The sequence below is a fragment of the Lissotriton helveticus genome, chromosome 4_1, assembly GCF_964261635.1.
Source record: "Lissotriton helveticus chromosome 4_1, aLisHel1.1, whole genome shotgun sequence".
Taxonomy (NCBI): Eukaryota; Metazoa; Chordata; class Amphibia; order Caudata; family Salamandridae; genus Lissotriton; species Lissotriton helveticus.
This window is the reverse complement of record NC_136063.1, coordinates 173,121,081-173,135,545: the sequence shown is the minus strand read 5'-3', so window position 1 is coordinate 173,135,545 and position 14,465 is coordinate 173,121,081. Positions and strand designations below refer to the sequence as shown.

Genomic DNA, 14,465 nt, shown 5'->3' with positions numbered 1-14,465 from the left:
ATAAGGCTCATGCTGGACCTGGTATGTGCTTAGTATGTCTCAATCGTCACCTGTGTATCATTAGATAGTGTGATTGTACTTGTCTGCTTCCAAACATTTAAAACAGTTCTCCATCCTTCCGTTCCACCCAGGCTTGAAGTCACCAGCTTAATAACCCGCCAAGAGGCAGGTGGCCAAATTATCAAGTAGAAACTAGGGGTCTAACTTAGTGTATTTGTATGAACCTGTATAAAGGATAGAGGTTCTTCACTTATGGGACACCTCGTGCCCAAATGTACTCCCACAACCCCCATTCCAGTTTAAGGTCAGTATACAAATATCTTATCTGGTGTAGTTTGCTTGCCAGTTCTTAATCGTTGTCACTCAACACAGCTTTGCATGCTTCTCGGTGTGACTGGGATGGAGGGCTTTTCGATTTGCTGATGTGTTTAGCAAATCTGAGTGGCTATTTAGCGTCCGTAAAGTAATGCGCTGATCCCTCTTATGTTATCTTCAGCTTTGCAGGGTAGAACATCAAGTATGAGACTCCTGCTTGTTGCAGGATCCGTTTGGGTGGCATGAATTCACAGCCGGCTGCCTGGACTGTGAGTATAAAGTCTGGGTGGAACTAAATATTGTTCCCTTGGTGTGTGAGCATACCTTTCCCTATCTCTGTAGTTCAGAATCTTAGCTGGCATTGGGTGGCTCCGATCGGAGGTTTGGGGGCCAGTGAACGATGTGCTCTCTCCACAATAAACTCTCTTGATAGCTTTGAGCAAAACAGGTCTTTAAGCAGGACTTACACATAGGGCTCCATTTTGGGAATTGCCGTAGTCTCAGGTATGCCTGTAATCGTATATTACTCCTTCTGGAGCGAGCCTCTAAATCTTCGTTCTTTGCTTTGATTATATGCAGGACTTTTTCCATTTGGAGTAAATGTTCTTTTGATTCAACTTGGTAGTCATGTGCGTCTGATGCCTTATTTCGAAGTTGGTCAAGGTGAGTTTTGTGCAAATCCACCCATTTTCGCACTTGGTCCAGTTGGGTGGTTAGCTTGTCTAGTTTGGTGGCAATTGTTTTGAGGCTTGACTCTACTTATAACAGTATATTATGTAGAGCCTCATCTTGTCTCACAGGTTCTTCCTGGGGGCTTGGTTTTGCTTCTTGTTTGGAACCTGCATATGTCGTGCAGGCGATTCTTTTATTCTTGAATAGTAGTTTGGTCTGCTTGGCGTCGCTTTTCCCCATTGTACCGATCCTAAGCAGTGAACTGTAGTGAAGTGAATATACAATCAGCTTCTTCTCATTCTGCTAGGTGTCCTCCAAACTGGTCTCCCTGTTCACTATGTTCGTGGAGTGTGCCTTACATATTGCCTGCTTTTGCAACACCCCTTTCGCCTTCCGCTGTTTTCTATAAGGTGAGTGCGACCTGTCCGGTCCCACCGGTGTTGCTTCTGTTTGCTCAGATTTCCTTGCCTGGAATCTTGCGAGCAGTTCCCTGTCTCAGCAGGGGGCCATTCCAGGTCTATTAAGCTTCTCCACTAGCAGGTATGGTCAGATTCACGGTACTGACACTCTATTCCCTTCGCCAGGGGCCCTATATCCCAACTGGATTGTGTCTCGGCGGGGCGTTACTTGTGCTGCAGCAGGGACTTCTAACCTGCCTTTGTTACGTTCAGCAGGTATTGCTTGGTGTGTACTTACTGCCAATATCTACACTGCTATGCTTCACAAGTATAACGCTGCCTGGGACTACTGGTTGTCTTCAAGTCTTAATGTCGGGCGCCCCGTACTTCAGATTCCACATCGGCCACAGGCTGCTGCACTATGGCACGTCTCTTCTTCTCAGCGCGGACTGCCAATCCAAGATGGCGCGCGCTTATCTGTTGTGGCCCATTTCTGCCTGTGCACTTCTGGACATGGTCTGCCGTTTGCTTTAAAGATGCGTCCGAGGCCCCAGGGGGCCACCCTCACAGCCGCTCTCAGGTTGCTGTGAGGTGAGTACTTGTTTTTGTGGCTCTTGCTGCATACCTCGTTACATTGGCGCCAGTTCCACTGCTTTTTCTCCTATTCGGTGCACCACAGGCTAGGCTCAGTGGGAAGTTTACAGCCAGCTGCGGGATTGGCTTTAAGTTGTTGTCCCTGCTTTCGGATTCCGCCACGGGTTGTACACTGGGCTAAGTTTTCGAGGCCCTAGTGTTCAGCTGCACAGCACGCCGCACGGTTCCCAGTATCCCAGACCGCATGGCAGTCCGTGGCTAGGCCTGTCCTGCTCCACCGTCCGCAGCTAGGTTGAGTGACTGCTCACAGCTTCAAGATCACAATTGGAGGTGCAGTGTCATGTCTTCAAGTATTATATATTATTTTCAAGTACCAAGAAGACCTCATAGACTGGATAAATGTCGGATTAATTATTTGGCCGGCAGAGCCCCTTTATAGAGTGGCCATCTTGCTGCTTGGCTCAGACCCACCCCTCTGTTCTGATATTCTTGATAGTATGTAAGCATGGCTGCAGAATCCAATGGTTCACACTGGCCGCCAAATTATATGAATTTTGGGGGTACCCCCCAGAGCTATGGGGGTTGGCTTTCTAACCATCTGATGCAAGGACTTACTTCAGTGCACTCATATTAAATTATAAAAACTGTTTTGACCACAGCTCTAACACAGACCCTCTGAGCACAGGTTTACTATCAGTCCCCTAAGTTGTAGCTACAGCATTGAATAGCTAATCGGCCATTTAGGTTACTCAAGGTTGATAGCACATCATACCTTTGAAAAGCTAGATCCGCTGCTCCTAATCAGATCTCATCCACTGGAGCGAGAATGTATGCATTCATTCAGAGACATATTCAGCCCGGCTCTCGGATTGAGAAATCAGCTCGAGGGCTGTCAGCAGCTGAATCAGGATTCTGGTATGACCTCTGACAATAATTCTAGCATGAAGACGTCCCCTAATCAATGGCCAAATCCTGCGGTTTAAATAAGATTTGACCACCGATTCCATCAGAACTTTTCAAAATAAAACAGAGATCAGAGACACTGTAGGGCATATTTACAAGATTGTTGCTATGCAATTTTGATGCTGCTAGTATAATTTTTTTTATAGTTGCTGTACGCCAATTTCTAATGGCATGCAAGCGGTGAATATAGAATACTGCGCTACGTGGCATTAGGAAAAAAGTACGGTAACACTAGTGCCAAGTTGTAAGAAAACTACAGGTTAGCATGAAAAACGTGATGACCCGCCAATTAGCGGCAAGAAAATCTCGCTAGTCAGCCTAATGTCACAATTCAGCATCTAGCGGGAAAACATTTTAACAAATAGGAAAACAAAACCTGAATGGAGCAGCCAGGACCAACCTCAGTACAGGACAATAACCCCACCAACAGCCAAGATGACCAGCCAGAGTCCAAGGGGAAGGGGAAATGCAGATTCATTCAGGAGGAAAATGATACACTGATTGCAGAGGTGATGGAGCATCAACACCAGATCTTTGTCAGCTCCAAGGTGTCATTGGGGACAGAAAATGCTAGATGTCAGTCCACAGTGAACAATGTGAACTCCACTGCAGAAGTCAAGAGGACAGAGATGGACTCCAAGAAGCGCTGGCATGATGCCAAGCACAAAACTAAGGTGAAACTGGCAAGCACTCGACAGGCAGCATTGCAGACCAGCGGTGGCAGTCCAGCGCCACAGAAGGAGCTGGATCCCTTGGAGGAGCAGTTGTCCGCAGTCATCTGTGAGGAGTTGTTGGTTGAAATAGAGGGTCAGGACAGTGCTGATTATGACCAACTACATCAACACCAGGGTAGGAGCCAACAAGGTACTTAGGGGGAAATGTGGCATGTCGTCCAGTCCAGGCACCAATGCCTCTGGGCTCAACTACGCTGTGTGCAGGTCAAATGGTAGCCACCTAGGTACTCTGTGGCTTATTTACAGGCCCTTTGTGCTGCCAGTAAATCACTTTTTCACATATGAACTAAAATGTACCAGTGGTGCAAGGAACTTGTAAATAAGGCCCCAGGTTGTACCTGGCCTTAGTTGTTGGCACTGCCCGAGCCTTGTAAATGGAGGACAGCTAAAAAAAGCAATGGTTGTTGTGAAGGGAGGCCTACTGCAATACCCCTTGCACAGCCCTTTCATGCTAAGTGAAGCGGGGAAAGGGGCCTCATTTACAAGGTAGTATTCACCAACGTTAAGTGGTTGCATGACACATTGCAAAGAAGCAGAAAGGGATTGCACCACCAGTACGTCATTAAAAGTGACCTTCTTGTGGCGATATCACCTATTGTGCCCTTGGGTTTGGGGATTAATGCAGCCTATGTACATACGTGGAACAAGGACCATATGTAAAGTCAAAAGTGGCAGGATGGAAATACATGGAGATTGGATTGTTTCAACTTGCATTCTTTCACAAATGCATGGAAGGGCCATATACACTGGAGTATTTGTCATTACTGTTCTGCTGTAAAAGGGTCAGCTGTGCACCAATGCAGCCATCCATGAATCCTGGCTCAAAATTGTCTGTGTTGCTGCTTGCCTGACTTAATCTTTGCCAGGGCAAAACACAAGCTGAGGGAACACTCATTCTGAGTATGAGGCTTTCCTGTGTATGTGGAATGTGTATGTGGGTTGCATAGTTAAAGTACCTGCAGCGACATATCTTGTCAAAATCTTTTCAAAAGGACCCTTCTTAGGTACATCTCACCATCTCCCCCTAAAAATAAGCTGGGGTGCTGCATGACACATGTGACCTCATAACAGCTTACAATATCACTCTATTGGGGATAGCCACACATTATACAAGTGTAGTAGGTACAGGATAAACCACTCATGATTATGGTTCCATCAGTCTGTGGCAGTAAGTTGGGTGTCTGGACCTTTGTCTTGAACACACAGAGAAGAGGGATCAATACACACATACAAGTGTCTGGAAGAAATACATAAGATGTCACACACCCTGCAGGTGCCCAACCCTTCACATGACGAAATAGAATGATGCCAGTGATTCCTATATTACTACTAGGATAGGCCTTATCCACTCAGTATTGGCACTCAGTGGTAATGTCATAATCCCGAACTCCTGACTTGTAACATTTATGGGCAGTGTAAACTACCATCCACATCTTAGTGTAACGGATATACCAAGTATCACAAGAAAATGGAAAGTGTCATGCACACTGAATGTCAAATGCTTAAAAACATGTCATCATAGAGCAGGCTGCATCAATAGTAGTATCCCTTTCCATTACAGAGGATGAAAGCTTACCTCCTGGTCAGCACCGATGATGGGGATGATCATGAAAACCTACAAACCATCGACCACAACACTCTCCAAGAGCTCCTGGACTCCATAGGAACAACATCTCCGGACCCTCCAGGGAGGGTCAGTAGCATTGTGGGATCTCCACATACCCTGCCAAACAACCAACAGGCCTACCACCACAGCCAAACCCATGGACTCTGAGGACCCACAGACCAACTTCCAATGGACTGCGGTAGGAGTCCAGCGGGAGTTGGGGGATCTGGTGCAGGTGGGGTTGGAGGCCCCGGCAGTCATTGTAGAGGGGGTCTGTGGGTGCCTCAGTCCCAATAGGGACAAATCACTTGCCATCAGAGGCACATACTCTCTGCTCCATGGCCTCCAGAAGTCCCTGGCTGACATCGCTGGGTTCGTGAGGCAGAGGCATCAGCAACTACCCTGCCAAAGCGGCATGAGCGATGTGGCCATAGAGCTGGGAGGAATCTGAAATATCTTAGAGACCATGGAGCAGAAGCAGGATTTCCACATGGCTGCCTACCAAAGCCATGTTGGAGAACTAGCAGATCATCATTGGTGCAGTGATGCATCACATTTTGATACAGATGAATGCTGCTGCAGGGATAGCATTCATGTCTTCCGCTCCTCATCTGCCACAAATGCAGGCACTACCTCATGGGAGACACCACACACATCAGAGGAGGAAGATGTGGATGGTAGGTATTTTAAAAGGAAAAGTCTGGGGTAGCACTGACCTGTGTTAAATGTCAAGTTTCTGCTTAGCCCTGTGCCACCAACATGGCTTGGAACATCTGCCGTCACTGTCTCATTCATGACTTTGCTCTGTTCATCTTGAACATTTGTGGACAGCCAATGTGGTCATTCCGCCCCAATGACAGTGCGGTCAACCTCCTGACTGATAATTTTCAATTCCTCTACATGTCTCATGATATGCTCTCCACAAGGACTCTGTCTGGATATCCACTGGCTATATATATTCTTTGGGATTTTCTTCCTATGAAGTGTCCCTGTGTGGCCAATTGTGATTTGCACATGTATATAAATGCTCCTACAATTGCCAGCTGTAAGTTGTCTGTCACCATGAAACAGTACAAGTGTCAATAATGGCAAATATGTGTAGCCACCAAGTGGCATATGCATGAAAATCTGTTTTTGCGATTCTCAAATAGCAATTTTTTGAGAATTACAATTTGAGAATTGCAAAACGGGTTGTATTTAAAAATTCGCCTTTTTTTGTGATTTCTTAGTATTCCTTAATTGCGGTTAGCAAATTGCGAAATCGCAATTAAGGAATACCTTCCCATTCATTCATTCTCAATATGCGATTTGCAATTTGAGAATCGCAAATTGAGAATAATTTCAAGGGTGCAAGGGTGTCACAAGGACACCCTGATGCACCCCTGAAATGAATATGTGTGTGCATATGGCGCACATACATGCCTTAAGAGCATGTGTGTGCGCCACATGGCACCTAGGGAAATGCCAAAAAGTGAATTTTTGAGAGAAATCGCAAATTACCAAGTTGATGGTAAGTTGCGATTTCTTAAGGAGAAATTGCACAACTTGGGTGCTTGTTGCAAAGCATTTAAGGTACGCAAAATTAAGGAATCGCAAATTTTGCGATTCCTTAATATTGTGATGCGATTTTCATTATACATTGCGTTTTGCAAATTTTTTGTCGCAAACGCTGCTTTTTTGCAATTTGCAGCGTTTGTGACTAAAAATCCGTTTCATACATATGCCCTAACTGAAATACTGAGTAAATTTAAAACTTTTGTGTCTTCTCACTCTAAGACCATGAAAGGCAGTGAGATTTCAAAATATGTGTGAAGCACATAATGTCTGATATACACTGAGAGCAAAATCAAGGTGTCGACAATAATATGTAACTGGTAAAGTGCTTTCATTGTGAAGGGTGAAAACAACCTATATACAAGTGTCATTTCTATCCATGGTTAATAGTGAAAAACCGCTCATTGGGGTGACAAGTATACATAGCAGGTGCAAGAGGTCCTGAGGCAGCCCACATACCACCTATATGTATAGAAGTCATGGGCCACACCATTCCTTGATTTGGTAACACACATAAATCTTGTATGGGACAACTTATTTAGCATGTTCATGTACATGGTCATGCTGCCAGCCATTGTCAGAAGCCAGTGATCAAATTTTGTCTCCTATGACACACAGCTGATTTTCTCCCTTACCGACGTATACACAGCCGCCCAGAGAAACTTGCACAACGGGACGGAGGCCGTCCCCACCTGGATGAAGAACAGCTGTTTCAAGCTTTACTCACACAAGATCATAGTCCTCATCGTGTGTCCTCCACCCACTCCTGCTGAGACAATTATTGTTGGCCCGCAGTCCTGGGAAATCCCCCTGGATCACACACAAAACCTCTGCATCTTCCTGGACTCCTCACTCTCAATGAACTGCCACATCAATGGTATTTAGTCCTCCTGCTTCCACACACTCTGCCTGCTTCATAACATCTTTAAGTGGTACTCTCATTTACAGCAACGCACTCTATAGCAGCATCATCCAGAAACTTCAAAAGTAACTGCAGACCATTCTAAAAAACGCCTTCATCGCACGCCTCCTGCACATACCACACCGCAAGCACATTACTGGCCACCCAAGAGAACTTCACTGGCTACCTATCCACAAAACAAATACCTTCAAGCTCCTCACACATGGCTACTAAGCCCTTCACAATGCCAGACCTGCTTTTCTCACCCACTACCTCTTCTCCCACCAAGACATCTCCGCTCCATCCAACTGGCGCTGGTCAGGCTCACACAGATTAACAAGACCACAGCTGGAGGAAGAACCTTCTCCTACCTCACTGCAAAGAACCTGAACTCCCTACCTCTCCACATCAGGCAATCACTTTCGCTGCCCCAATTCATGAAGGACTTCAAGACCTGGTTCTTCCACTGAATGGCAGAACCACCCCCCTCCCATAGCGCCTAGAGACCCTCACAGGTGAGTAGTCGCAGTATACAAGAATCCCGTTAGATTGAGTCATTGATTTATTATGGCCCACACTAGCTTAATTAGTGTCAACATGTGCAACTTGTAAAATCTATGTTGTGCTTTTGCCTTTTTATGTGTGAAAATATTCATGGGGGCACAGTTACAATGTATGCACAGTAGAATTCAACACAAGACCTATTTGACATTGTTTTCCTACATAATTGAGTGTTTTGTGGTCTGTTGTGTGCTTGAGATATTCTTACCAGCAAGCAGGCCATTCCCATAGGTTCCATTCTCGAAACTTCGATTGATGACAGATTGCTGGACGATGTAGGAGCCATGCACACTGCCAGGTTCCTTTGCTAGTACATTACTGAATAGTCCCAGATAGTCCACAATTGCCTGCATGTTAATGTAATAGGTGTGCTTCCTGTTTCTGCAGGTGGCACAAGTTGCACATGTGTGCAGTCCATAGCCTGCAACACGTGCAAGAACCCAGCAGTGGCATAGTTGCTTGTTGCCCTGTTGTTGCTGCACAGTGTTGGGGAAAGTAGAAGTACTGTGGTGTGAGGCTAATGATGGCATCCAGGACAATGGGGCAGAACCTGGTGAAGGATGCCTGGTATACTCCTGGCACTCTGGCGGTGGTGGGTTGAAAGTTCCTGATGCCAGCATGTGCAGGACAGCGAGTAGGTTGCCTTGTGGAGTGATGTTGGTGCAGAATTGGGACGTGAACTGCACAATCTGGTTCAGGAGTTGGACAATAGACTCCCTCTTGAGCCTGTAATGGGCAATGACCTCCTCTTGCCGGAGGTCAATGAGGGTAATCCTCTGACGGTATATCCACTTCCTTCTCCGGCATGGCCTTTGTGGTAGTGTTGGTGGCGCTAGTGGTCTCCTTGGTGCTCCTAGCTGCAGTAGCAGGAGATGTATGGCCTAGCTGAGCTTGCCATGGTTATTTAGGTCTGCTGAATTTTTATACAAGTGTGTTGACATCATTTTTAAGACCAAGTAATTCCTAGCGGTAGAAAACTGCCGCTAATGAGCTTTAGCCACAGTTTTTTGGTATTTAGTGGCGTAGCTGAAATTCCTTGTAGACATTGCGGATTGGTTTATTGTGAGAACGCCTGGCTTGCATATCCTTTTTGGTAAGTCGCGCTTGCCAAACTACCATTGTTGAAAATAGGCACTAACTGTGGAAAATGATGCTAAGGGGGTTTTGCTATAAAGAAAAGCTGTTGTGGCATCAAAATATCTCTTACCGGACCAAATTATCATTAGAAAAGTACAGCATATCCATCCATACATTTAACTTTAAGTGACATGCCATGTCATTGATAGCAAAAGTGATAAAATCTTTCAGCTTAGACAGGGAGCAGCCATGGTGAACTCAGCATTTTTAGTGTGTTGTTAGGGAATTCACACTTTCTATTACGGATGACAGACTAAAGACATGCCATGAAGCAGAAACAGCATACCTACTTATGGAATGGCATGGTATTCACTATACACTACATTTATTGTGTGAACTTTTACAGAACGTCATCTAGACTGTTTAGGGTATCATAGAGATGTGCATTTGTACAACTCAGGATAAATTCCCAGGGAAAAGTATAACATTTTTATTTGATAGATTCACCCTTATCTTTCATACACTGTACAGTTAATACTATTCACTTTTACACCACATACTGACTGAATTTCATGCTTAATGAGATACAAGTTAGAAATAACTAATATTAGAACCTACAGGAACTGAGAATACTGTCACAGGTGTACATCGAAAAGTACAATTTGAGAAGAATCTGAAGAGATATTTTGACAAGACGAAATCTTGCCTTCATCACCACCATGTCCAGGAGTTTTGAGCCAGTGCCAGTTGGAAGGTTGTGCTCTTTTATTGCCTCTTGACATATGCCTTTCACCTCCTCCTGCTTTCCTTCTATTCAGCGACCTTCTTGGAGTAGCAAAGTCCACTTAGGAGGTGCAAAGAGACTAGAGTCCTGTCTGGTACAGCACACTGATCAATCCGGCAGATGCGGTCAATAGAACATAACTAATTTCTTTGCTGTTTGCACTCGTGCTATTGATACCAGCTTTATTGCAAAGATCAGTATTGCAGCAGAAAGTGGGATGCTCGACTCCAATGCTGTCTTGCGACGGTTTGCAGTTTTCAAAGCAGTCTTTGACAACATCCCCATCACTTGGATAGGGATAAACTGGAAGAGAAATTACACTCCATTAACTATTCTGTTTATTCCAAATATGATAACAATCTACCCAGTTTAAATATCTTATTATGAAAACATTAGGCTGCCACATCTACTTAAGAGCAGTAGTTTCATTACTTTGAACTGGGCGGTAAAAAAAAAAAAATATGTTAAAAATATTTGAACTATGTTAATATTCTGCCGTGTTTTGTGATTGAATATGAATGTAAAACAAATATATTATATGCACCTTAATTTGTATGGAAACAAAATTTGACCAAATGGCTTTTGTACACCTGAGTTACTTTGAAGTGACAATTTTTTTTTCTCATTGTTAAAATGCAATTCCTAATATATACAATTAGGTTTGCAGATTTAGTTATGCGTGTGTACAATAAATATATTTGGTCGATTTTCCAAATGAATTTGGTTGTGTTAGACAAAGGAAAGAAAGAGGGTGGGACTATGTTGTGCTATCATGCTTTACAGGCAAATCTACAAAGAAGAAATTAAAAAATGATCAGTATAGACGATATCGATGCCTCTTATATACCTAAACTAGCTCCAGTTTTTCAGAATATGGGGGCATATTATCAAGAAGGGCGATAATATTATCGCCGCTTTGGCGGCTGGAAATTGCCGCTAAAAGGGCGATAATGGGCTTGATAATATGCCCTTGTAAATTTCCATAGCAGCCCAGGTTAACACCAGAACCTGGGCTGCTATGGGAATTCACAAGGACATATTATCAAGCCCATTATCACCGTTTTGGCGGCAGTTTCCTGCCTTTAAAGCGGCGATAATTTTATCACAATTCTTGATAATATGCCCCATGGTCTTCAGAAGGAGGGGGCGATTTTTATACACTTTGATCTCAAAGGTGACCAGCTTTGTTATTGCAGACTTCCCCTTGAGGGGAAGTTAAACAGGTCCAGCCAATCGGCAGTGAGGGTATGCTTCAGAATATCTCCCTAAAATTACCATTTTAAAGATTCTCAGTGGACAGAGGATGGGGAACAAGCTGCTATTCGGATGAGAGGAGTGTCCAGAATCAGAGAGGGTTAGGATGGTGCAGGAGCAGAGTTTCAGAGATGTGAACCTTACCCAGGGGAGATGCGGGAAATGGGGAATATCGTTTTTGCCTGTAGGGCTTACACAGAAGATACGGGGATGGGTGATGGCTGCAAAATGGTTTATCTACTTCCCTGTGCAATCATAGGCAACAGTGGTAAAATATCTCCAGTGCTGCTCAAATGGGCGATGGTTTCACCACACCTTTAAAAAAACTTAGCAATGTTGACATTTTGGTAAGCTTGAAATCTTTAAAAAAAATATCTAGTCTTGAACAAAAGCATAGTATATCCACCAAGAGCCCCTTTTCTGGTGAATGATACAGGTTACTTAACATTTAACCCCTTCGACGCTCATGACGAGCTGGGCTCGTCATGCAGTAGCCTCCTGCTACGCTCATGACGAGCCCAGCTCGTCATGTAAAGTGCATCTGCTGCTTTTCCAGCACAGGGGAAAAATCCCCATAGCGTTCAAGGTGTTAAACAAAGAGTGGAAAAATTGTTTTGGAAATTGGGAGGCTATGTATTCATGTTGTAACTACATTTCTTAAAGGGTTTGTATTGTTGATGGAGTCAAGATGACAGTTACCAAAAAGTGTAATGTCATATAGCTAAATGAGAAAAAAGAATGCTTTAAGAAATGCATAAGAAATGAAAATCCTTGTAAGGCTAAAAAGAGAAAATGATTTCCAAAATCACCTATGTTGACTGGCTAATTCGTTGTAAAACTTGCCCATGTAAGATTTTCCAAGGTAAGTTGTTAAAACTTCCCACATAGTAGTATATTTCGTGGTGGTAGCATGTCACCCCTAACAAAGTTGATGCACATTTTTGAATCGTAATGTACAGAATTATAGATTGCTAATTGTGAATACTCATCAACAATGCCGCTGAGAAACCCAGGGTGTAAAAACCTCCCATTGATCACAGTCACATACACGTTTATGTTTCATGTGGCTTTCTCAAATCCTCCCATGTTCAGAAGTGCAGGGATACAGGGCCCGATTCACAGAACTAACTTAAGACAAAATCCTAAACTTACTACCATTTTGGTATTCACAGAAGGCACTTACTCATTTTGGTATTCACAGAAGGCACTTACTCATTTCGGTATTCACAGAAGTTAGGAGTCCTAACTTTAGGACTCCTAAATACCTTCTGTGAATACAGAAAGTCTTAAAATTAGGATTGTTCTCAGTTTAGTAGTAGTAAAGTTAGGACTCCTAACTTTAGGACTCCTAAATGCCTTCTGTGAATACCGAAAGCCTTAAAATTAGGATTTTTCTCAGTTTAGGAGTCCTAAAATTAGAAGTCCTAACATTACTGCTCCTAAACTGAGAAAAATCCTAATTTTAAGACTTTCAGTGTTCGCAGAACGCATTTAGGAGTCCTAAAGTTAGGAGTCCTAACTTTACTACTACTAAACTGAGAAAAATCCTAATTTTAAGACTTTTGGTATTCACAGAAGGCATTTAGGAGTCCTAAAGTTAGGAGTCCTAACTTTACTACTCCTAACCTAAGAAAAATCCTAATTTTAAGACTTTCAGTATTCATAGAAGGCATTTAGGAGTCCTAAAGTTAGGAGTCCTAACTTTACTCCTTCTAAACTGAGAAAAATCCTAATTTTAAACCTTTTGGTATTCACAGAAGGCATTTAGGAGTCCTAAAGTTAGGACTCCTAACTTCTGTGAATACCGAAATGAGTAAGTGCCTTCTGTGAATACCAAAATGGCAGTAAGTTTAGGATTTTGTCTTAAGTTATTTCTGTGAATCGGGCCCAGAGACATTAAGGGGGAACCACACATATTATATCCTCACCACTCTCATCCCTCTCACCCTGGGCTGTACGAACACTAAAAATTGTATCTGGTGTCGATTGTTGTACAAAGCTTGATGTTTATATGATGTTTTGTATTTGGGGACGTCCATTGAGCCCTTGCTTCATTGTGGCCAATTTCAAGTTCGTTTTGGATTCTTTCTTAAAACACCTTATTATGTATTTGGTGTTCCTGCCTGGGAAACTCTGATTTTGTTAGTATTACAGTTTCACTATTATAGAGACCGATGCTCTGTTATGCTTGAGATTATGAAGACATTTAATTCATAGCTCACATTTTTGGTATTGTAAGTGGTGAAACACGCAATATTTATTGTTATATTGTTCAGCATGAATGTTTTCTGTCAGATTGTTGATCAATTCTCCAATCTAGATACCATCTAATAGACGGTAAGTTAAATTTGTAGGTGATTGTTGGGGCGCTAGTGCATTCTTTGATTTGCAAGTTTGGTTTTCTTTAATGGTACTAAAGTTCCATGTTGCTGTTATTTCGAAAGGAAGTCAAAAACTATGCACACTGATTCCACTCTTTCTCCCACCAGTTAAGGGGTGGTGAACTGACACTGCTCAATCAACCCACAGTCTGCACCTTGAAGCTGAACAGGGGACAAGGGAGAGTCCTCCCTCACCCTGCGCCTCCATCTGGGTTCCTGTACCCATCAATTGGGAATGGTATCCACAGAAAACTGAACTGAAACTGCACCTTTTGCAGCCACCCCTCTCAGTTTTTACACCAGGGGCAAACCATTCCACAGAGCACAGTCTATGGGCATCTGGGAACTAACTATGATCCTCCTCTTGGATACCACCCCACTCCACTTCTGGGATACTAGGGTAATAGGGTGAAAGAAGTCCTGCCCATGAGCCAGAGTTACCCTACACACCCGGCCACTGGACTGCTCTGGGGTAATTAGCTTTTTCACAACCAGGGTCTGGCTAGCCTTGGTATCCCCCAGAGCAGTGACTGGGACAGCATTGGTGGAAGTAATGATTCCCAGCCTCAGGAGTCACCAACCCACCCTCTGAGTCAATCTCGCAACAAAGGGAGATCATGTCATGGTCTACGGCCTGCCCTTTGGAACAGCTTACCACTGAGTCCCCATTC

At 43.7% G+C, this 14,465-nt stretch overlaps 1 protein-coding gene across 1 annotated transcript in view; it reads right to left on the bottom strand.

Annotated features, from left to right (window-relative positions):
• Positions 1-9,845: 9,845 nt before the first annotated feature.
• LOC144828469 (ly6/PLAUR domain-containing protein 2-like) overlaps positions 9,846-14,465 on the bottom strand; it is a 35,473-nt gene continuing 30,853 nt past the window's right edge. Inside the window, exon 3 of the mRNA XM_078686658.1 lies at positions 9,846-10,462. Within this exon, the coding sequence (XP_078542784.1) occupies positions 10,239-10,462 (224 nt within the window). The 3' untranslated portion in view covers positions 9,846-10,238. The remainder of the gene's footprint in view (positions 10,463-14,465) is intronic.